At 33.1% G+C, this 26,535-nt stretch overlaps 1 protein-coding gene across 4 annotated transcripts in view; it reads left to right on the top strand.

The window, feature by feature from the left end:
* The window catches only part of NCAM2 (neural cell adhesion molecule 2), a 549,137-nt gene that overhangs the window by 246,173 nt on the left and 276,429 nt on the right, over positions 1-26,535 (top strand). For 2 of the 4 annotated variants that reach the window (XM_035282875.3, XM_035282877.3), the window contains exon 1: positions 2,509-2,686. The exons of the other annotated variants lie outside the window; for them this stretch is intronic. In XM_035282875.3, coding sequence (XP_035138766.1) covers positions 2,587-2,686 — 100 coding nt within the window. In that variant the 5' untranslated portion in view covers positions 2,509-2,586. Of the gene's footprint in view, positions 1-2,508; positions 2,687-26,535 lie in introns of those variants that run through there. 4 annotated transcript variants of the gene reach the window in all.

The following is a 26,535-nucleotide window of genomic DNA, read 5'->3' on the forward strand; positions in this document are numbered from 1 at the left end:
TGTTTTACCAAAGACACTGATAAAAATATTTAAGTCTAATAGCATCAAATGCTAGAGGAGGCTGTCAGATTAATACATGATTAATGGGAATAGAAAGTCATAAAATTTATTAAACTTAGGAAATTAGAGTTTCACAATCACGGTACATCTGCAATTTTCTGGCTGATACCTAGTCTGCAGAAACTCTTGAATATATAATTTGTATTGTTTGTAATTGCAGTGCTTGTAATAATAGAAAAGTAAAACCAACCTAAGTATGTTTCTGTTAGAGAAGAGACAAACTATAATTTACGTCCACAATGAAATAGTATACACCATGATGAATAAAATATTAAAAACATTGAGATAATGACTCAAATGTTAAATATTTCAAAATTATACTTTAAAAAGGATACAGGTCATGTGAAACTTTAAAACACAGATATGTCATGTTGTGTGTGTTTATATTGTGTATACGTAGCCTAAAGAAAATGCTGTTCACAGGAACCATCAATATTACTTTGGAGAAAGTGATTATGACTGGGAACAAGAGAGGAGAAGTGATGGCAGTTGGTTATTAGCCATATCTGCTTCAACTTTTAGCACTTTGTTTATTAGATAAATATTCAGACTAAAATAGCAAAACGTTATAATAGTGGTTCATAATTTTTCTTACATTTTTATTTTGTATTTTTCTTTATGTTTGCATTTAATTCTTGTTTTTAAACATGAAACAAGTAATTTCTAAATTATACTTAAAATTATTTTATGTAAACATGATTTAAGTTACATTTTTGTGTATTTCAAAATGTATGTGTGTGCTCTTGTGAAATGGCTTTAGATTAATAATAATGATGGACATTTTATTCTTCAATAATTTTTTGTACCCTTTGCCACCCACAAAACACATTGAACTTGCTTGGAAGCCTTAATGTGGTATTTCAGGGGATTTTAATTCATCAAAATAATTTTAAAGTAATAAAACATACCTAAATGGATTTTCAAATGCCTTTCACTTTAACATTTTAGTAACCTATGTTTGATTTGCTGCATTGCTTGTAGTAAAGCCTAATAAAAATACAGTTATAGACACATTTCTTATTGACATGCTGTTTACTTGGTTCATGTCAAAATTATATTCAAAATTCATGGAAAACAAACAACAAAATGTAATAGTGTATTTAATAAGATATCACATTTACTAACAACTTACGTCTTAGGCATTATAGCATTAATAAATGCTATTGCTTCACTATTTCTATTACTTTCTTTGTGTTGTAGACATTTGCAAATACTTTGCATACATACAGTCTTCATGAACTCTATGTCTCAGCTCTTATAGATGACACATAGAGTCAGGAATGTCAAGTAACTTGCCCAAGTTTGCATAGCCAGGAAGTGGTATATCTGGCATTTGCATTCTGATAGTTATCTTCAGGATAAGCACTTGCTTATCTCATTATCTCATTCACTCTGCCTATGAATCCCTTTTGTTCATGCCATATTATATGTGAATCTAGTCCCTAACTAGTTCCGTTAAGTATTTGGTGAATAATTTCTTGTATTATTTATTGTTCTTGGTCTGGTAACATGGAAGCGAAAAGGATTTTTCATGAACCAAAAGTATATTGGTCATTGCAGATGTATTTACAAGCCAAGGTTTTTAAGCTTCTCTGAACTATAAATTGGTCCATGTTTTGGTGATTACATTAAGCCTTGTATAAAATCAATAAAAAATATCATATAACATTATTACATATATGCACGAGAACTGTTCTAACAGATTTATTTATATTTATTTGAGAGAAACACACACAGGTAAGAGGTAGTTATTATTATTCTCCTTTTAACAATGAGTAATTGTAGGCACAGAAGTTTTATGGACTTTGTCTAAATTTTCATAGCTATGAGATGCCAGATTTGGATGATTAGTTCCTATCAGTAGTCATGAAATGCCATTTGTTTGCAAAAAGGAAAAAAAAAGGAAATATATATTTTTATTTATTTTTAATTATTCAATTAATGTATTAAAAATTGAAAGAAGCAACCATTAATTGATATTTATCTCATCCAAATTCTTCCTGTAAATAAGAAGAAATAATTTTCACTTTTTTTGAGATCATCATGACAAAAGGGGATTTCAGATTTGCTTGATTTTAATGTCCTATTTAAAAACATAAAAATTGGCAGTGCTGTCTATTCCCAAAATATTTATTTTGTTTCTATTATGTGATTTTACTGGACCATGTATTCCAAGCCTGAGGCCCAAAGATACTAAAGCACTCTTTGTCACTCACAATGTGCTTTCATCCTGTAAGTACAAATATTATTCTGTGATGTTTCTTCTTTCCTCTCCACCCCCCCTTTCTCACTCTCATCTCACCACGATGAAAAATATCAAGTCTGTCTTATTCATCTTTGTAAATTGTTTTGCTGTCGGTAGGGTGCTTAGCCATAATCTATTTTTAAGAATTGTGTCAAAATTGAATCATGTTGCCCTCCAAAATGTTCTCCGGTGATGTTAGAACCAGCAAATGGGAAAATCAAACTTTCAAGAGTGTTCTGTTTGAGAGTTTATAACTTAAGCACATAAATATTGCTTAAAATATGCTTAGGTCTTCATTCATTAACACTACTTCTGGTGATAACAATGAAGTTCAGAACCACGGACTGAGTATGCTTTCCTACCTTCTGTCTGTAGTTGTAGGTAAGTGGAATATTTCATTACAGAAAGAGATGTGAGAGACATGTAGACACAATTTGGGAAATTATAAAATATTTCTGAAGACACTATTCAAATGTGTGCTTGATGTAAAATTTTGAAAATTTGAGAATTTGCAAAATTAACAGGCAATTTCTGGTAAGATGAGTGATTGAGAATTAATTATTGCTAAAAACGTAGAAGTGATATATTGATTTGCACTAAGAAAATTTGAAAGTACAATGCCAAAAGTAGCAGTTGCCTAACTCTTGAAGCTATAGAGCTGATTTAGTAGATGAAGGAGCAGTAGTAAATTTAGCAGAACTTTTCATAAAACAGAGATGTGCATGGAACATCCAAAATATTACCTAATAAATTGAACTTCCGTGGGATTTATATGGCAGTTATCCCTATTATAATTTAATGGGCAAAGTTTTGACAAAAAACTTACAGGAATATATGTATCATTATCATATACTTCTTGGGAAAATAGTAAAAGATTTTCAGTTTTAGAAAAAGAAACAGAATACAAAATTACATATAGATGGCAAAAGGCTTGGCTTATTATAAGTATAATTTTATACTATAGAATTACTGCATATTGTTATGGACAATTACTAATGATTGTATTAAATTATGTTTCAAGGATAGCTTTAAATAGTTTAATAACTGTTAGAAATTATTAATGGGGCAAAACATAGGAAAGTATATTTAATGTATCTTGCTTCTAAAACTTTGAAAATATTTCAATCAGAGTAAATATTGTATAAAATAATTTTATTTGATTTGAGGGGAACTCGTAATGAAATATTATTTACGGCTTTTATGTAGGTCATACTGTTTCTAACCGAACACATCTAACTTTAATGTGTCATGTTCTCATCTATTGAGGTCTAAGATTTCTAAACGACTGATTCATATCTCTTTAAATTTTAAATCTTTTTTGTATGCATAATTACCACTTTACATAACTTTTCTTTTTTTTTGTAGACCAATTATTTTACATTCATTTTGTATGGTTTCTGCCTAAGTAAACAGCATATACTCAACACAATGGCTTTTCTTGATGATATTTTACCATTACATAAACCAGTTTTCTTAATTGTAATATTATGCTTTCCTCAGTGATGTCAGCTTTTTAGCTCCTAATTCAGAACCACCTCTTTACATATTCATCTCACTCTTAAAGACAATTTTAAATCCTTTCTCCCGTTATTTTGCAGTAAGTGTGAACTCTGATGATACTTGATTTATAGAGAGGATCAAAAGGAGCTTTCAGGTGGTTGAGGGTTCTCAATTCTTGCCACCCAAGTAATGCTGGAGTTACTTAAGTTTAAATCAGTTATGCATGCATGTTTGAATTTTTATTATATTTAAATTATATGATAAAATATAAACAAATAGTTTTTGAAGAACACATAAATGGCTACATATTCATATGTAAATTACCAGTGAAAAACAGATTACTGACTTGTGATAAGTAAGTATATTAACTTGTTACACTAATATTAATAGTCTTATTTCTAAAAGCACTGAATTAAATATTTTTTAGGATTTTAGAGGAATCAGTTAATAATCATTGTTGAGTTTCAGCTGTACAGCCCTGTTTGAATATTGCTTGAGTTGCCACTTGATGGCAGTCATGCCTTTGGCATCAGAAGGGCAGTTTGCTTCTCTTCTGGTAAATAGGATATAGAATATTTAAAAATATAGTCAGTGATTTAGTACAATTTAACTTGTTATGGGAAAAATTACATCCATTATTAGAACTAATTTTTTCTATGTAAATATGTTTCATGCATGCTTTTTAATTATGTGTAGATATTATTAAGAAAACGTTTTCAAACTATTTTAGCTTTGAAAATTATTTTCTGGTGAAATTCGAAAATTGTTTTCATTCATCTATATGCCATCCTTTTTATCATTTTCATAAACTGTAGGGGCAACTCACCCTTGTGCTGCATTTGACCCAGACTTAGAAAAATTCGGAAGTCTCTTGACATACTTAATTACAAAATGGTTTCCAAATGTTGGTTCTTGAAGACCTGAAAATTTCCAGTCTTAAAATTCCTGGGATTTTTCAGAAAATTCCTACATTTCTACTTTTTCTTTAAGGTAGAAGGACTTAGTTGCTTTTCCTGAAATGTTATACTAATTATCTTATTCTCACTTTCAATTTTTTAGAAACATTCTCAGTTAAGTTTGAGAGGTGGTTGTTGATTTTTTTTCTGTGACTTACTTCTAGATTTTTTATTTTCTATTTGACAGAAGAAAGACAATTGATAAAAATTGGCAAGTTCTTCTTTCTTTGCTTTGTTTTGCTTGTAGTTCTGTCTCCCTCTCCAAGATGCATTCTTCACAATCAGAATGAGAGTTGACGTTTTTAACTTGGAAACATCCTACTGCTAGCTGCATTAAAAAGATTTTCAATCATTCTTTTGTTTTACATAAAGCTCCAACTATAACATTTTTCTCAATTTATGTAATTTAAACTAGAGTTCCCTTGCTGATGATCTTTCATAGAATATGATTTCTTTTTTTTCTTTTAGTAGTCAAAAATACATGTTTCTTAACTCCTTAGAATCAATAAAGGGTATTTTTAATTTGACATGCCATTTTCTCTCCATAGACATTTTAATCAAATTAATTATTGAAATGATCAACTCATAAGATACTACAAAATATATATTTTTTAGATAAAATGATCATATTAATTATTTATTGCTGTCTAGACAATTATCTTGAATGCACTTAAATTTCAAAACTTGTTTTAAGGTGCATTGTAAGGTACAAAATGATGTTTTGGCATCAGCCACTGTGGATACAAATAACATGTAAAACAGTAAGTTTCATGTCAGCAACTGCTAAAAATGCTGAAATTCAACAACATGTTTCCCCACAAAAGTAGTAATTTGGATCATAATACACTTTATCTTTGCTATCTAAGAATATCAATAAAATTACCATTTTTTTGTTTGGTATTAGAATAGAAGTAATAGAATGAAATCTTGTGGTACTACCATATACAATTATCAGCATAAATACCTAACTTTTGAAAGAAGTTATACTATTTTTGAAACGTGATGGAGAGTTCATTTATTGTTAAATATATACAGTACTCTAAGAACATAAAAATGTTCATAATTTTTACATTTACAAGTGCTCAGTTGTCATACACCCCAAGTGAAAAGACTGTATTTAAAATACTCATAGAGATTTTCCTAATGTTAGTCTAAAGGAAAATTACTAATGCTGAATTGCCACTTAAGTGAAATGTGTGAGGGATATTTTTGCACTATTTTATCTGTCCATTTATTAAAAATCTAAAATACACTAGAGCTGCACCTTGTCCTGGAAATACTCTAGTTAATGCAGGAGTAAAATAGGACCACTTCCAAAAAGAAAAGTAATAAATAAGTGGATAAATACGTGCGATGCTAGTAAGAATACAAGACACTATGTGATCACAATATAGATGCATCTTACTTAGCTTAAAGACAAGATCACTAAGACTCCTTGTAAGAGAGGATATTAAATATGCACTTACGTTTTATTTAAATGGGACTGTACGTAGAAAAGAATTTAAATTAACTTAGAATATGTATGAACTCTTAAGAGAGTGTCGAAATACGAAACAGTTTCTGTGTTAAATTGCTCAGAGAAAAAATATGCTGATTCTCAATTTTATAATAACTTTATTTAGTGAAGACATTTCTCATTTGCACATTATCCGTGGTGTGAATCATACATGCAGTTGTTTTCCAGGCATTAATGACCTCTTAACCCAAGGTTTTCCTATAAGTTAATGAGTGTCTGGAATAAAGGGTGCTTTTAAGCAGAGTAGAGGACCCTTGATCCATGTGATCATTACCTTACGAGAAATGCCTGACCAACAGGTCATTATGCTGTTACTGTGCTGAGAATTTAAATGAATGATGAATAAATTGTTCAGTAGATTCTTTTCCAATTCAAGTAGGTATTTAGTAATAAGCAAATTGCAGTTAAGGGTATTTTAATTCCATCTTTTACTTTTATATTGCCTACTTTTATAATAGCATAATGTCTGCTACAGTATTTTCCAGTTTTAAATGTGAAACATTGTAGTAAAATTGTTTTGAAGTTATTTCCACATATCCATCAGGACAGTCAGAATAGGGCATGGAATTCAATTGTTCAAGCACCTTTTGTCTTAAGTAATCTTATGGCAGGTACACAGTTTAAAACAAAAGAAAGGTGGAGAGAGATTTAACACGAATTTTAACATGCTTTAGTAATAAAGATATTTTTAAAAGGCTTCAGATCTTTGCTTTTTTTTAAATCAATTCAATTTTTATAAGAACTTAATGAAACGTGTTATATTTTATATTACAGCTTTTGGCAAGGAAGAAGTACTTGGAATTGAATGTTACAAGAACTTTGCAGAAAAACTTAATAGTTTTATTCATTTCTTCTCTGATTAAATAATGTCAAATTTATTTTTATATAGTATATATAAATTAACATGACCAACATTTGAAAAAAATATGTAAGTAGGCAAACCTAATTCACTTCATTATCTCTATTCATTATATTACGTTGATAGTTATAAAATTCTCCAGAAGTACCTAAAATTATAAACTGAAAATGCTGTACCTCAAGTGATCACTCTATCCTCTAATCAGGACCCTTAGTATTGAATATAACAAAAAATTGAAATAAAATTTTCAATATTATTTATATGATGAACAGAATAATTTGACTCAGCTAACTGAAATGCATAGAGGCTGTAGATGAAATTTAATACTTCAAATTCAGCAGAAAATTCACTCCTCTGTCTGTGCACTACTGTTTACTGCTACCCTGCATTCAGATCTCAGTGCATGGGTCCATGCCACTAAACACCCATCCTCAAGCCCTGACTTTACTGAAATAAATCAAGGCTCCTTATTATATGTCTTCATGGAACCATCTGTTGTCACTGTTATTTTTTATTAGTGGTGTTAGTAATAATATAGTTATTACATTTCATAATTATTTCCTTGCTTGGTATATTATAGGCAAATAATATGTACTTATCAAGTTAAGGAATGCTTCAATGAAGTCAAGCATCTATTAACAGTCTTAATACATGGAATGACCAAGGATGTGAATACCTTGAATAATGTTCCTCTCTCTTGGTCTTGGTTTAGTGCTTGTCATTGCATCTCTGAAGAAATTTTACCCTCTATGAAACTTCCTGATTATCAAATAAAAAAAAATAATTCACTTTCTATCTTGGACACCCTAAAAAAATATTATCTCTCTCTTTTAACATTGATCATAGTCATAAATATAATAGAGTAATATCTGCTGAATTATAGTTTGGAGAACAAAAATTGTGTGATTTATCTTTCTATTCTCCATGGCCAAGAATTCATTGATATCACAATCATTAATAAGTATTTTTAAGTCAGTTAAACGAAAGTTGTGCTCCTTCTTTAATTTGGTGATTTGTTTGTTTTAATTGTTTTACAACTATCAGTGGTTTTTTTTTTTTTTGCAAATGTGAAAGTAATTTTTTGTTATTTTTGCAGTTAGTGGTCTGCAAAATTGTATTTAATCAAATTTGTGCAATTTAAAACATAAAAGATTAGCTTCTTTTAAAATTATTTTCTTCTAATGAATAACAAATACATTGTCATTACCTAATAGTCTCCAAATATCCATGTGTAAATAAAGTGAGATAAACTCGGATCCTTTTTATGATGCCTAGTATTTTGATAAACTTTTAGATTTTCATTGGACAACTTCCTATGTCTTCTTTCCCATGAGATGGAGTCTAGAGGAATCAGTAGATATGTAAGATCTAAAAATTGAAGGTTTAGCTACACATTATAGGTAGTTACTAAACCCAGTGAGACGTAAAATGAAAATGATGTTCCGTGTTTTCAACACCAGTCCCTATAAAAATACTTTTACAGGTTTTAATATCTAAAGAGTATGTACAACTATAATTGTGAAGATGTGTATTTTGATAAATGAGAGAAAACTGTGTCCAAGATAATCTATGCTGTATGTTTATATTTATTCTTAATAATTTTACCTTCCTTTAGGAACATGGTAATTTCTTTATAACTTAAAATGTGAACACAAAATTCCAATAAAATAATTATTTTCATAAACTATTGAAAGGCCATTGTGTCCTACTGTTGTAGGCATTTTCAAAATGAAGGTTGGGGTTCTTATCCTGTTTCTATATTTATGTAAATACTAATTGTAGTTAGGTAATCTCAAGTATTTTTTTTCTCCCTTAAGAGAAAGGGAAACAAGGAGTCTCTGTCTCTGTCTTTCTTAAGCTTATACGCACATACAAAATATGATACCATCATCTTCAGAATGATGTTATCATTATCACCTGCCTTCTGTTTCTTCCAGAAGTTGTGTTTGAGCTAAATGTATATATTTAGTGTTCTAAAATGGCTCTACTGAAGAAGTGTTAAAAGCAAGATTAAAACTAAAACTGAGTTAAAAGGGACTATGTCAAATGCCCAACAGATTTATTTCAGTAATTCATGAATTGTCATGTATTCATTCCCAATGGTGGTGGCATACATTCTTAAAAAGTAATGTGAAAATTATAACATATTTTCTGAAAATTTTAGAGTTTTAACTACTAAGATATTTGCATGCAAAAATAGATTACATAATTTTGCTAAAATGTTTAAAAAAAAAGCAAAAAGCTGCAATTTTGCGCAAACTCTTTCTGAGAACAAAAATTGATTCTTACATAAGATTGTTGGATATCCAGCCAAAGGGAAGGCTACTTCAGTTTTCTGCCTCTTAACCAGAGAGCATACATGGTGAGGTGGAGATTATACTTAACCCAGACTCTCTTTTCTGGCCCCGTCATTAATTACACACATTGTCTCTGGAGAAATCCCCTAACTCCTTTGAATGACAACTTATTCTTCTGTGAAATTTGGAATTATATAATAGTTTGTTATTTTAATTTTTATATCTGCCACCTCATATTTTTCTCACATCAACCTCAGTGAGGTATTTGGTGAATCTCCTTATCACTTAAAATAAAACTGTGACCTGGTTAAATAAAAATTATTTTTTTAGGATTTATAATGAATTTAGGCAAGTTAATTACCTTCTGTGTTTCAATTCTCATCTGAAAGTAATGGAGATAGTTATGTATCTTACAGGATTTTGAGGATTAATTAATATTTATATAATGTTTAGAACTGTCTTTAAGACAAATGAATACTTCACTTATTGTTGTTGATGGTGATGTAAGAACATCATTATGGTTAGCATTTTGTTATAGTTAAAAAATGCTTGGACCAGATACCCTCATGACTATTTATAGTGATTTGATGAAAGCAGAATATGTATGGCATCTGAATGTATGTTGAAGACTGTAACATTCTTTATTTGTAAAGTGTGATTTATAAATTCAGAATGCAATAGTATATGAAGCAAACACATTCAGTTAAAAACAAAAAGTCATTGAACATTTAGAATGTCAAGAAAAGAACAATGACAACAAAAAGCAGTTTTTAAAAAACATATTGTACTTTTGGAAATGATTTCTACTCATTTCCAAATGATCTTTAAAAAATGTCCAGTTCCTGATGATTTACCAATGACAAAATTCTTATCTGAATTATTCTAAGTGATAAAAACATTATATAGTATTTTCAGTTTATATAGACTGAATTTTTTTTTGAGACGGTGTTTCACTCTTGTTACCCAGGCTGGAGTGCAATGGTGCGATCTTGGCTCACTGCAGCCTCTGCCTCCTGGGTTCAGGCAATTCTCCCCACTCAGCCTCCTGAGTAGCTGGGATTACAGGCACACGCCACCATGTCCAGCTAATTTTTTGTGTTTTTAATAGAGACGGGATTTCACCACATTGACCAGGATGGTCTCGATCTCTTGACCTCATGATCCACCCGCCTCGGCCTCCCAAAGTGCTGGGATTACGGAGGCCTCATCTTTTTATGTAAATTCTAAGTTCTCCTTTGAATTATATAGCATATAAATTGTCACCTTCCATATTTAATAAATTATGGAATTAAATGCATATAACATAATTAACTTGGATAAGCTCATTGAAACTATGTGATGGAGTTCAAGCTGTAGTCCAGGTTTATTCAGTGCAAATCACCCGTGCTTTACCCTACTGCGGTAGGGCAGATGGTGAAGAGGGATCTAATGGCAAGCGGTCTAGGAAACCTTTCCAACTCCATTCATATGAAGGAAGTGCCAGGTTGTAAAGGGCTTATTCCAGGTAATTTAAATAACAGAAACCAAAGATTTGATTTCTTTTTTTTTTTAATTAATCACATAATCTGTAGTTTGGTACAAAAGGCTGCATATTTCTGAGTTCCATGTTGACCAATGTCTGCTTAGAGAATGTTTTCTTTGTGATCCACAAAATTTGATCCTGAGAGTTTAAAAACTGTCTTCATAATTTGGTTAGCTTCTACATGAAGTACAAGTAGGAAAAAAAAATATTGCTCATTGTAAAATTGGCTCTAGCTAGGAATCTATTTTGAGAACTTGCAGACTAATAATCAGGAACAAATTTAGAAAATATTAAAATCAAAATAATAGATCTCCGAATAACACTGTGGAAAATAAATCATTCATTCAGTCAGCCATTCCACTAAAATTGTCAAATACATATTAAATTTTTGGAATTATATTAAGTGGTGAAATACAAATTTAATATATGCAAAGTACATACACAAATGTTTACCAGTTGTTTCTTATTTTAAAAAAACTACTCCCTATTGTCTTTATTTTTAATTTAACTTTTTTCTTTCCAAAAGATTTTAATTGACAAATAACTGTATACATTTATGGGATACAGTATGATGCTTTGATATATGTGTACATAGTAGAATTTTTAAATGAAGCTAATTAGCAAGTCTATCACCTAACATACTTATTTTTTGTCGTGAAAACATTTAAAGTACACATTTTAAACGATTTTGAAATATGCAATGCATTATTATTTATCACAGTCATCTTTCTGCACAACAGATCAATAAACCTTATTACACATTTCTAACTGAAATTTTTTACCCTTTTATCAACATCTCTTTTTCAACCACATGTGTTTCCATAACCCTGGTAATCTCCATTCTTTTTTTTTTAATTAATTAATTAATTTATTTATTTATTTTTAATTTTTTATTGGATTTTAGGTTTTGGGGTACATGAGCAGAGCATGCAAGACAGTTGCGTAGGAACACACATGGCAGTGTGCTTTTCTTTCCTTCTCCCCTTCACCCACATTTGGCATTTCTCCCCAGGCTATCCCTCCCCACCTCCCCCTCCCACTGGCCCTCCCCTTTTCCCCCCAATAGACCCCAGTGTTTAGTACTCCCCTTTCTGTGTCCATGTGTTCTCATTTTTCGTCACCCGCCTATGAGTGAGAATATGCGGTGTTTCATTTTCTGTTCTTGTGTCAGTTTGCTGAGGATGACATTCTCCAGATTCATCCATGTCCCTACAAACGACACAAACTCATCATTTCTGATTGCTGCATAATATTCCATGGTGTATATGTGCCACATTTTTCCAATCCAGTCTATTATCAATGGGCATTTCCATTCTTTCCTCTACTTCTATGAGTTCAACTTCTTAAGGTTCTACGTGTCAGTGGGATCCTGCCATAGTAGTCTTTCTGTGCCTGGCTTATTAGCATAACAGACTCTAGCTTCATCCCTCTTGGTGCAAATGACAGAATGTCCTGCCTTTTTCAGCTGAATAGTATTCCATTGTGTATATATACCATATTGTCTTTATCCATCTACCTGATGATGGACACTTAGATTGTTTCCATATCTTAACTATTGTGAATCATACTGCAATGAATGAATACCTTTTAGTCATAACAATATCCATTTCTGTGTTATTCAGACTTAATATTTACATAAGAGGAATGGCTTTTGGAATTGCTATGAAGGGAAAAAAGTATATGGGAAGTGTTTCAAAGTGGTAATGACAATAGCAGGAGACAGTATTGAAGAAAACATATAGGGAACAGTAATTATTCTCCATGTATTTTGGACACTCTTATTTGAAGAAACAAAACCAAGTGAACTTTCGGCTAAGGTGTCATAAACATTTAAATTGATACTTCAAACAAAGAATGTAGAGACGAAGCAGGGAATCTTAAAAGAGACACAGAAAACCCATAGGGCAAAATACTTCCAATGTTTGAAGAACCAAAGAAATAATATAATGTCAGTGCAGGCAGCATTTGCATGAAACTCAGTGTCCCAGAGGTTCAATATTTCTATTAATAAAGAGCAAAAGACTTAGAACTATGGGAAGAAATAATTTAGAATGCATAGATATGTTCCAGGCCATCTGAGAATGAGAGTTACACCTTGAAAAAGTCATAAAATACTATTACATTTTTTTTGTCGAGGAAATATTATAGCTCATAAAGTTTAGCAGAGGTTCAATTATTACTGATTGAAATGTGTTTGGTGCTATATTACCCTTTTTCGGGTTTTGGGTTTTAGAAAGTACAGACATGCTTGGGCTAACCAGTTGATGAAAATTTATTTTACAGTTAAGGTGTGTTGAGAAGGAAGCTTTCAAAGCTGTTTCCCATATTGCAGTTGGCTGACTTTGGCTTTGGTTATGACACCTGGTTCTGATACTTGTGCCCATGATGGCACACCCAGCATCACATGACTACCTAGCTTAAGAAACACCTGAGACCATTCCTCTAAAAAGAAGTCTAGGCCACTCAAATGCTGCTTAGAAGTTGAACATGTTTGATGGCTTACAAATCTGTATTGTGTTCACTAGAACAGGTCCTAAAGCTCACACACATCTGGGGGCCTTAGAATGGGAAGAATATAGAGGACGTTATGGGTCCTATGGAAAGTAAGATAGAGTGGATCTTTCACATACTGAGAATATGAGGAAGATAATGAGCAATGAATGGTTCCAGTTACAGTATACACATAAGGATCACCTGGAGAATGCTTTTTATTGTCTATATTTGTTCCCTCAAATTATGATTCAGTAGATCAGGGAACAAGACCCAAGGATGAGTAGATTTTAAGAGCTTCCAGTGTAATCTAATGTATAACTAGAGTTGATATCCATAGGTCTAGATTAGGAATATGTTTGTTTGTCTGAGTAATGGTAATAACATTACAGGCTGATTTAGGTTGGAGATGAGTCCTTGAACAAGGAACACAGGCTATGCTCTTTTGTTCATCTCCTTAAAGTTTTGACTAGCTAGTTCAAAAGAATAAAATACCTTTACTTTAAAAGGAAACATTTGATTGCACCCAAGAAGGAAAAAAAATAGAAGTAACAAAAATGTCAAATCCATAGTGATTGGAAATGTTTATTAAGTGTGTATTTAGTATAAATTTGATGAAGTGAAGTCAAATACAATACACAATTTATGCATATTTGAATACACCCATCGTAACTCTCAGGTACCTTGCTGCTTTTCCTTCTTAAAACAAGATGAAACTTTATTACAGATAATACGAAGTTTTCAAGCAAAAATTACCATTGATAATTTTGTTTTAGTTGAATTTAGCATGTATTCTCTATATTAAATGCCAAAATTATATATAAACCGCAATTTAAAAACCAGGACATGCTGTATTGCAGCACTTCAAAGTGATATATATTAACTTCATTGAATATCTGTTTTCCCAACTGCTTTTTTGAATTGAAAATATGATACGTAATATGTCTCTTCTGTAACACACAGAACCAGAAGAAGACCAAATCCTTCATAACCACTAATCAAGGGGGTATACCCCCTCCAAGGACTGATGTGAGGATTGAACATTGAGAGACATCTGGGATCACTCATTACACATTTCTTCGTTTTACTTTTTGTTTTAGATGTAGTTTCACTCTTGTTGCCCAGGCTGGAGTGTGATGGCATAATCTTGGCTCATCGCAATCTCCACCTCCCAGATTCAAGTGATTTTCTTGCCTCAGCCTCCCAAGTAGCTGGGATTACAGGCATGTGCCACTATGCCCAGCTATTTTTGTATTTTTAGTAGAGACTGGGTTTCTCCTTGTTGGTCAGGCTGGTCTCCAACTCCCAACCTCAGGTGATTCACCCACCTCAGCCTCCCAAGGTGCTGGGATTATAAGCGTGAGCCACCATATCCAGCCATTTCTTCATTTTTCTATGTGACAGTTATACCATTCATCACCACTACATTTTACCCACATGCATTCCTCCAAACTTTTGCTATTCTGTTTGCATATGTACTTTTTTTTCTATACCACTCATTCTCCATTCATTCAGAGATCTCATCATTCAGAGATCTCTTAGAGGTCAACTATCATCAGCTTTTCTGTATGCTACACTCACTATTTCCATGCTTCAGATAACTAATGGATAACTTCCTTGTAATTACACAAACTTTTTTCTTACCACATTCTATGTTAATATCTGAGTGATTGCACATATGTTTGACCCTTCTTTTGTTTTGTTTGTAAGTTATTTGATAGCATGGGCATCACTTTTCCTTTTGGCATAAGCATAAGTTTACCCTGTTGTTGGATGTACATGGGAAATTCTTTTCTCACACAGACAGGAAAGTAATGTCATTCAGCTCCAGAGGCCAGATGTGTTCACTTAAGAAGATTGTCAGGAAGACACACAAAGATAATACGGGTTACAGTATCTCTTTTTTGTTTTTGCACCAAAATTACCAGAGATGTGCCTAAATATTTCACTGCATTGATTCCCCAAATCATGTTGTAAACACCAATTTCAGAAACTGTTTCATAGTTTTATTTCTCAGATAATTTTTCATAAAACCCTCAGTTACATGATTTCTTTCTCTCTTTCTGCCTAGAGAGAAAGGAAGCTAAATGGATGGTAGATGGGAGAAAGGGAGATGGTCGAGAGAAAAAGTGACAGATGGTGAGTGAGAGAGATATAAGAATGAAGTATGTAGATGGGTTAGATATGTGTTGATAGATGTTAGATGTGGTTTTAAAATATGTCCATACATTTTAGATACCTGTCTTTTCAAGTTATGAAGCCTAATTTCCTCCACTTTGGTGTGGATTGTATTTAATGACATATTTCTGACAAAGAAATTATAGCTAAAATGACAGCATACTACTTTGAAGACTAGTGATAAAAGGTACTGAGCCGGGGAGAGAGATCCAAGATGGCCATCTAGCAGCAGCTCAGGGTTGCAGCTCTCAGTGAAGGCACAGGGACTGAGTGGACGCCAGACTTCCAGATGAATTTTTGTTGCCTATGGACCAGGAGATTCCCCATGGAGGAGCCCCATGGGTCGCCAGTGTGAGTCTTGGCCAGTGCAGCCGTTTTGCCGGCATCGCAGCGTGGCAGTTCTCAGTGTGGAGTATGCGGGACGGGGTGCCCTTTTAGTTGGCGTTTGGAGCTCCGAGAAGGCAGAGTCACTCATTCAGCTGACTGAGAGGAGGACTGAAGGCAGGAGCCAGACTGGGAGTTTCCCAGGCAGAAAAGTGCCACAAATCTCAGTGCTGCTGTTTCAGCCAGCGCAGTCACCACACAGGAAGTTTCACAGATTCGGTGCTTTTTCTGCGGCTGACAGGGGCACCTGGGAGAGAATCGACTGTTCAATTAGAAAAAAAGGGGGCTCCGACGTGGGGAGCCAGGAGATCAGGCTCGGCAGGTCCCTTACCCCCACAAAAAAAAACAGCAATTGGAAATGCTGATGGTTGAGAGTTTCACAGCAAGCACAGCTGAACCTGGGAAGGTCCAACTCTGTGGGGAAGGAGCCTAAGCCAAAGGAAAACAAAGAAAGAGAGATAACATCACCACCAACAAGCTCAGAGGATGTTCACTCAGAGACCCAATGTGAAAGTCAGCAATTACAAAGATAACAGGTGGATAAATCCACAAAGATGGGAAGAAACCAGTGCAAAAAGACTGAAAGCATCCAAAATCAGAATGCCTCTCCTCCTTCAGGGGATCACAGCTCCTCATCAGCAAGGGAACAAGGCCTGATGGAAAATGAGTGTCATGAATTGTCAGAATCAGGCTCAGAAGATGGATAGTAAGAAACTTCTGTGAGCTAAAAGAACATGTTCTAACCCAATGCAAAGAAACTAAGAACCTTGAAAAAAGGTTTGACAAAATGCTAATGAGAATAGACAATTTAGAGGGGAATATAAGTGAATTAATGGAATTGAAAAACACAACACAAGAACTTCAGGAAGTATACACAAGTTTTAACAGTCAAATTGATCAAGCAGGAGAAAGGATATCAGAGGTCAAAGACCAACTCAATGAAATAAAACAAGAAGACAAGGTTAGAGAAAAAAGGATAAAAAGGAATGAGCAAAGTCTCCAAGAAATATGGAACTATGTGAAAAGACCTAATCTACTTTTGATAGGTGTACTGAATGTGACAAAGAGAATGAATCCAAGCTGGAAAATATTCTTCAGGATATTATTCAGGAAAACTTTCCCAACCTAGCAAGGCAGGACAATATTCAACTCCAGGTAATACAGAGAACACCACAAAGATATTCCTCAAGAACAGCAACCCCAAGGCACATAATCGTCAGATTCACCAGGGTTGAAATCAAGTAGAAAATGCTAAGGGCAGCCAGAGAGAAAGGTTGGGTTACCCACAAAGGGAAGCCCATCAGACTCACAGCAGATCTCTCAGCAGAAACCCTACAAGCCAGAAGAGAGTGGGGGCCAATATTCAATATCCTTAAACAAAAGAACTTTCAACCCAGAATTTCATATCCAGCCAAATTAAGCTTCATACGTGAAGGAAAAATAAAACCTTTGTGAACAAGCAAGTACTCAAGAGATTTTGTCACCACCAGGCCTGCTTTACAAGAGCTTCTGAAAGAAGCACTACACATAGAAAGGAACAACCAGTATCAGCCTTTCCAAAAATATACCAAAAGATAAAGAGCATCAACATAATGAAGAGTCTACATCAACTATTGGCTAAAACAGCCAGCTAGCATCAAATGGCAGTATTAAACTCACATATATTATTATTAATCATAAATTTAAATCGACTAAATCCCCCAATCAAAAGACACAGACAGGCAAATTGGATAAAAAGTCAAAACCCATCAGTAAGCTGCATCCAGACCCATCTCACATGTAAGGATCCACAAAGACTCAAAACAAAGGGATGGAGGAAGATTTATCAACCAAATGGAGAGCAAAAATAAATAAACAAATAAATAAAAAGCAGGAGTTGCAATTCTCACCTCTGATAAAATAGACTTTAATGAAAAAAGATCAAAAGAGGCAAAGAAGGACATTATATAATGGTAAAAGGATTGATGCAACAAGAAGAGCTAACAATCCTAAATATACACACACTTGATACAGGAGCACCCAATACAGGAGCACCCAGATACATAAGACAAGTTCTTAATGACTTATAAAGAGACTTAGACTCCCATTAATAGTGGGAGACTTTAACATCACATTGTCAATATTAGACAGATCAACAAGACAGAAAATTAACAAGGATATCCAGGACTTGAACTCAGACTCGGAACAAGTAAACTTAATAAACGTTTATAGAACTCTCCACCCCAAATACACAAAAAATACATTCTTATCAGTACCACATCACACCTACTCTAAAAGTGACTATGTAATTGGAAGTAAATCATTCCTCAGTAATTGCATAGCATTTCACAGGTTTAAATGAAATATTGATTGGCTGCTTGTTGTTATTTTCCTCCCTCATTCCTTCCTGTCTCCATTGTTAAGCACAATTATTGGCATAAAAGAGATTTTCAATATCCATTTTTAGACTGCATTCTAGCCTGGGCAATAAAGCAAGACTCCCGTTCTCTCTTCCTCTTTCTCTTCCTCTTTCTTTCTCTCTTTCATTCTTTTATTTTCTTGATTTCTCTTTCTTTCTTTCTTTTTCTTTTTTTCCCTGTTCCCCCACCCCCCAAAAAAATCTGTCAGAGCATTTCCTCACAGCAGGGATTTTTAGAGCAAAGTGGCCACAGGGAACCCTTAGAAATATTAGGGAGAACACTGGACTTCTTAGAGTGGATCAGACCAGGGCCTATATTACTTCAAATCTGCGTATTAAAGAGACAAGAGTTATCTTCCTGAGACTGAAAGGCTTGGAAACCTTAGGTTATGCTTCAGAAGTCTGTGAACCACTGTAAAATAAACATCCACCTACACTTTCTCAAAAAAAAAAAAAAAAAAAAAGTACTGAGCCTTTCTCCTCCCTTGCTCTCTCTGGGATCCTTCAACTTTAGGAAAGTTATCTGCCATGCCACTCAACCAGCCCATGAAGAGTCTCATAAGAACTGACGTTTCTTGCCACCAGTCATGTAAGTGAGTGATCTTAGAAGTGAACTGTCCAAATGATATCCTGACTAAAAGCTCATAAAAGACCCTAGCCAGAACCACTCAGCTAAGCCACTCATTCTTGATCTAGAGAAACTATGAGCTAAATATGTATTGTTTTAGATTATTATTTGGGGAGTGATTTGATATACAGCAATAGATAATATAGTGTATGAGAGATAAATTGATAGATGAAAAATCAGAGAGAAGTAGAAAAATTATAATATACCAGTAGATTTTCATACAAAGAGATATGTTATTACATAAATATGTTTGACAATTCAAAACTGTATGTAATAATACAGTGATAGCTGTCGTTTTATATAAACTAATTTTATCACAAATTTGAGGATTGATAAACAATTTCATATAAATCTATAAGCTTTTATTTTCTGTTTCATCTTTATGGTACTTCCTAGATCTACTCAGTAATCACATCGAATGAAAATAAGCAAAATAAATCAATGAAAAGTCAGTTCAATGTAATTTTCTCACTCTCAATATTTGGTTCAAATTTTAAATTTAAATATGCATTTTTGAAACTTTTAAGGAAGCTGTCAATTATTACCTTTTTCTATCTTCTGAAGTACAGTGGCTATAAATATATTGTACAGATGGAGAGACTAAGGCAAGGTAGTTAGTGAGTGGCTAGTATGTGAATGATGGACTAAGATGTGAATTATTGAATTTATACTTTATTTTGAATAATATCATTTAATCTACTAGGTAATCAGCTTTCCATTGCACTGCATCTGTAGGTCTGTCTCATAGAGTTTAATATGTTTTTAAAAAACTTTAATTAAACAGAAGGATTTTGGTTGTTTTTAGGTCTGTCTCAAGGAAATCTATTAAAGAGAAAAGAAATACAAAATTTCTGAAATTAAAAGTTTAAGATATGTTTTATTCTAGAATATCTGCATTTCACTAACTCTGCTTTGGGTGAATGAAAATCTATCTAGTTATTCCTAAAATTATTACTGTGAAAGTGAAATATAGCTACTCTGTAATTTATGGTGAATCATTTTTATACCATTAGGAATTTGTGTTGAATGAAATGAGTCATCATGTAATTGCATTGTTTATCTTAACCAGTGTTTGCTTGATGTAGATTCATATTTCTATGTAATTACAGTATTACATGTTTAAAAGTATGAAAACTGTATATTTATTTCTACTCACACCTGCTTTATTTTCATTGTCCAGTACATAGTTTTTAATGAATTTATCATAATAGGAATCAATTAACATAGTAGCAATCAATTTGATTAATCTGGATGAAAGTTTTTTGTTTTTTGTTTTTTCTTTGCGACAGAGTTTCGCTCTTGTTACCCAGGCTGGAGTGCAATGGCACGATCCCGGCTCACCGCAACCTCCGCCTCCTTGGTTCAGGCAATTCTCCTGCCTCAGCCTCCTGTGTAGCTGGGATTACAGGCAAGCGCCACCATGCCCAGCTAATTTTTTTATCTTTAGTAGAGACGGGATTTCACCATGTTGATCAGGATGGTCTCGATCTCTTGACCTGGTGATCTACCCGCCTCGGCCTCCCAAAGTGCTGGGATTACAGGCTTGAACCACCGCGCCCAGCCTGGATGAAAGTTTTTTTCTATTAATGCTCCTCACTGCCAGTAGGATGTGTTTTCCTTCCTTCTTTCCTTCTTTCATTCCTCCCTCCCTTTCTCTTTCCCCTTCTTCCTTCTATCTCTTCAATTCTTTTAATGTATGAGTTTAAATTTAATTTAAATTTCTGTAATTGGGGATAAGGCATATACAGAGAATACAATGGGAGGGAAGAAGCACTTGGGCATGTGTGTGTGATATCTTTGATTTTTTCTTTTCAATTAAATAGACAATAGTATATATGTATATGTATAAATAAGTAAACTCTACATGTATATGGAATTCTTCCCTGATTGACAACAAAGTATTATTTCCATTTTATAAATATAAATATTCAGGAACAAAAAGTCTAAGTGACTTGTTTGTTTGTATGTTTAGTTCTTCTCAGAACATCTTTATTTTTTTAGACCATGCAGTTATATAAAAGTAATCTGAATTATGATTTCCAAGCTACTTTTCTTTTCTTTCTATTTATTTGATGAATTAAGTGTTAATACTCTCTCACCATTTAAATAATTTCATTTTGATTATCATTAAACAATTGAGTAACCTTACTTTTCTTCCTCTTTATAATCTTCCAATGTTCTTTAAAAAAAATGTTCAGTGACTCGCAGGAAAAATTGTGACATCTTAGTGCTTGCTCTTTTATTAAAGAAGTCCAGTAAGATTTATGAATTTCTTACTTTGGCAAATGCTTTGCTCTCACATTAAGGGCACTGATGATTGAACTTGCACTTTATCTTGAATAATAGCACTTAACCTACTTGGCAAACAGTTTTGAGGTACCCAAACAAATGTCCAAGTATCTGCTGTATTGTTTGACTGCCTGGGTTATAAAAATATCCTGAAGGTCACATAATAATAATTTTTGAGAAATCCTTTTTTTAATCCCTGATCTAGCATTATTTGTCAATTATAAGGTAAAAACAGTAATAAAATAATAATAACGATAAATAATTACACCACTAAACTAATGTTACCTAGAATCTAAATCAGAAATAAAGATTTTTTCCCAATATCCGTGATCCTTTCCTAATTTATATATTCCAGTCTTTTCACCTAGAATTCCATAAGAGAATTAAAATTTATGGAAAATGATTGGAGTATTTATTTTCACATTTTTATGAAGCATGATTTTTAGCTAATACCAGTTTTGATGCACGTAAGAGAAGTCACTACACTGCATACAACACTACAGGGCACTGAAACTTAATTTTCACATAGAACTGTAGTTCAGAACTGCTATGACCCCAAGACACTGAAACAATACCCCCTGCCCCACTTTGTTCCTTGCCCAACCAGGGTAATTAATTGGGGCTCATCAATGGGAGCTTCCTTTTCAGATTTATTCTAAACATTTTTTCATATTTCTGAAATTTGGATGTGTCTTGCAGCCACTGTGTACTTCAGTGAAGTCACATTTTCTTTGTTTCCTGACAATTTTTTTTTGCTAAGATAATGACCCGTCTTACAATAAATAGCTTCTTAGAATTGAGTACTTTCTTTAGAAGACAATCAGCACTCCCACAAATATTTATTTATTGCCTGTTCTTCAGGTCAATAGTAGAGTGTCCCTGCAAGAAACAAGAAATGTTCCACAGATGAAATAACAGTTGGTAAAATTTGATATGAATAAGATGTACATAGTCAGGATATCTTCTATTAAATTATTTGAATCTATGAATTATTCTATGGTATTAGACTGCAGTATAATATGACATCTGATTTAGCACATCCACATGTATTTAATTGTTTTAAGAGTAATGAATTAAGCATACTACCAAGTGTATCATGCCTCTCTATGGTCTGTCATTTGAATGATGTTGAGAACCACTGCCCTGAGGTCCTCTTTTTGCTGGTTGAAAATGTGCAGTAATAGGTTCAGACACTAATTTGTGCCTAAGTGATAGCTAATATATCTTCCTCCCAGGTAGTATTTAGCTTGATTAAAATGGACAGATCAACATAAGGCATTTCTAGTGGGAATTTCAAGCACCACTGAAAGCTAATTGGGCAGGACAAAGCTTGTAAAAAAGAAAGTACACTTGGAGTTACCAAAATTCTAACTAGATGCTACAAAAAATTTCATTTGCATTAAATTTATTACAAGCACTTTGATCCTTCTCACTTCGTGCTCTCTAGGGAGTTGCTTACTTTACCTACAAGTTTAATCCCATTACTCGTTAGCAAATTGTAGAAAAGTTGCTGTGGACATGTCACATAATTCAACAATATATGCCATGTATTTGCAAAGTCTGCATTTGAGGCACAGTGTTTTGGAGAATATGAAAAAATATAATTAGGCTTTTCCTTTCTAATAATAACGAAACAAATTATAAATATATACAACACACAGATCATTAAGTCAAAGTCTTACACATACTATGGAAGGTAACAATTATAAATCATGAGACCAGGTGGAGACCCCTGCAAATCTGAGGGTGAATGATTTCTCAAAAATCATATGTTTTTCTTTTTTAAAATTAAAATTAATGTTTTTAAAAAACAATGTTGTGGGCTAAACAAAAAATTTCTACTGGCCACACTGTATTCACAGATTTCTATTTTATAAACTCTGCTGGAAAATTTTAACTGTAAACTTAATTAATCGTGAGTATATCATAAAATTTATTAAATTTCATCCAATGTAATGGAAAAGGATGATCCTAGAATGTATAGAGTAACTATTTAATGAATTTCTTTCTGGTCTACTTGTATTTTATTCATGAAAAACAGTTTTATCAGAGATTTTTCTCTGTAGCTATGCTCATATTACATGATTATAATTGCTTTTTGTTTATGAGATTATATGTCCTCCACTAGTGCAGAACCAGATGAAACTTGAGTTTAATCTGGCATGATTCTTTTTAACACCTGGCTTATCTAGTCTTTCTCCTGGGGAAAGGATTAAATGTGTTATGATGTTTTTTCCTTGTTGATTATACATTATTAGAGAAAGCTTAGTGTTCTTTATCTAACATAAACTAGAATTGTTATTTTATTTTATTTTAAGTTCCAGAATACATGTGCAGAATGTGCAGGATTGTTACATAGGTGTACATGTGCCATGGTGGTTTGCTGCACTTATCAACCCCTCATCTAACTTTTAAGCCCCACATGCATTAGGTTTTTGCTCTCCCTCATGCTCTCCCCTCCCCTTGGACCCCACTCTCTGTGTTGTTCCCCTCCCTGTGTCCTGGTGTATGTTTTTCTTTTCCCTGTGTCTGTGTGTTCTCATCATTCAGCTCCCACTTATGAATGAGCATATTTGGTGTTTGGTTTTCTGTTCCTCTGTTAGTTTGCTTGGAATGATGGCTTCAGCTTCATCCATGTCCTGGCAAAGGACATCATCATCTCATTCTTTTTATGGCTGCATAGTATTCCATGGTGTATATATGCCACTTTTTCTGAATCCAGTCTATCATTAATGGGCGTTTGAGTTGGTTCCAAGTCTTTAGTATTGTGAATAGTGCTGCAGTAAACATATATGTGATTTTTGGTATATGCCCAGTAATGGGATTGCAGGATCAAATGGTAGTTCTGGTTCTAGATCCTTGAGGAATCACCACACTGTCTTCTACAATAGTTGTATATCCTTTGCCCACTTTTCGATGGGGTTATTTGTTTTTTTCTTGTAAATTTGTTTAAGTTTCTTATATAATCTGGATATAGACCTTTTTCAGTTGGGTAGATTGCAAAAATTTTCTCCCATTCTCTAGTTTGCCTGTTCACTCTGATGCTAGTTTCTTATGCTGTGCAAAGCTCTTTTGTTAAATTAGATCCCCTTTGTCAATTTTGGCTTTTGTTGCAATTGGTTTTGGTGTTTTAATCATGAAGTATTTGCCCATGCCAATGTCCTAAATGGTTTTCTTTAGGGTTTTTATGGTTTGGGGTTCAAAGAGTATGAACAAACAGGTCTCAGAGGAAGACATTTATGCAGTTAACAAACATATGAGAAAAAGCTCAATATCGCTGGTGATTAGAGAAATGCAAATCAAAAACCCAATGAGTTGCCATCTCATGTTAGTCAGAATAGTGATTATTAAAATATCAGGAAACGATAGATGCTGGTGAGGATGTGGAGAAATAGCAGCACTTTTACACTGTTGGTGGAAGTGTAAGTTTGAATTATTCTTAATGAGGTAACATTGTGTATGCCTGAATCAGACTTTCTATGCTTTATAAGCTATCCAAATATGCCCTTAAAATATAGTCTTTATTGTATAAAATTATATAATACAATATATAATATATATGTTCTCCTTTATTTTATAAAATATAATCAATTCATATAATATATGTCACCTTCATTATATAAGAAATAATCACCTTCATTATATAAGAAATAATCTAATCCATCAGTTATATATGCCAATGCACAGGAGAGAAATGCAAGAAAATTTTTCAAAACTGAAGTCAAAATAAAACAAAAAAAGAGTGACATATGTAGATTTGCTTGATATTATAAACAATAATGCCTTTCTATATCAAGCAACTAAACAAATGAAGCTATTTCCATACTCATACACTCTTAGTGCATTTTTAAACACTTGAGAAATTACTCTGGATAAACTAGTAGCAAAAATAAAGTGAAAATGAATTCATCTCGTGACACACCTCCAAAATGTTATTTTTCTTTATTTTCTCCATTTGTTTCTCCTTCTCTCATTCATTCCTTCCTGTTCTTGCAGGGACATTGTTATCTTACATGTCCAGCCTTGCATTTTATGTCTCACATATATATTGATGATCATCTCTTTTAATGACATCAGAAGTATTATCATAATCTGATTCCAGATTGCCAAATCTCCCAGCACTATAAACTACTAGAAAACTGGTCATTTTTCTCATTCCATGTGTTTTTTTTTTTATTATACTCTTTCCATTTTCCCTTTTCTCCGATCTTGATTACTCAATAATTAGAAGCCTACATCATTGGCTGCTTCTTCTAAAGTCCTTTTACAAGTTTCTGCCAGTATCATTGTTACCCTTCCTTTTCCTGCTGTCACACTTTGCGTATGCACTATTCTCACATTCTTTCTTGACTATCAAAATGGTGGGTATGTCTCATGTTACCTACTGAATTCATTAAGTAATTTAAATGAAACTAGGTTCATTTGGCAATTCTTAACAGTACATAGAACAATTCTTCCTTTACATGGTAGTTCCTCAGTAAGTATTATTTGTTATTATCTAAATGTTTGCCTTTTGGAATCATGTGTTGAAACTTTATTATGAGTAGTAGTAGACAATATTAGGAGGTGGGGCCTTTAGGAGGTGATTAGGTCATTATAATTCCATTATAAATGGAATTAGTGTCCTTTAAAAGAGACCCCAGGGAACTGCCTTGCCCCTTCCACAAAGGAGGACATCACTAGAAGGCTCCATCTATGAACCAGGACAGAAACCCTCAGCAGAATCTTCGAGAATCTGTTAACACCTGGATCTTTGACTTGCTAGCCTTCAAAACAGTAGGAAATAAATATTCGTTGTCTATAAGCAACACAATTTTGGTGATTTGTTACAGCAGCCCAAACAGACTAAGAAACTATTTGGATGAACTAGTCTAAAATCAACCAAAATTTAGAAACAGTTTTGTTTCTATACTAGAAAATCATTCAAATTTAAAATACTTACACTATGATATTATAGAAATTGCTTAAACACTGGAGTTCTAAGGCCCAGTAGTTAACTAGCCTAGATGTCGGACACAGAATTACTAGTGATTCATATGCTCAGGCTTTTGGCATCTGACCTCAGTGAAATATGCTTGATTTTATCCAAGTATACAGGAAATTTCAAAATGCAAAGAAATTATAAAATTTAATTGCTGTGGATGATACCCAATTTTAAGAATCAAGAAAAAAAAAAAAGAATATAATGATTTGTCAAACCAAAAACTTACACC

The sequence above is a fragment of the Callithrix jacchus genome, chromosome 21 (genome assembly GCF_049354715.1).
Source record: "Callithrix jacchus isolate 240 chromosome 21, calJac240_pri, whole genome shotgun sequence".
Lineage (NCBI taxonomy): Eukaryota > Metazoa > Chordata > Mammalia > Primates > Cebidae > Callithrix > Callithrix jacchus.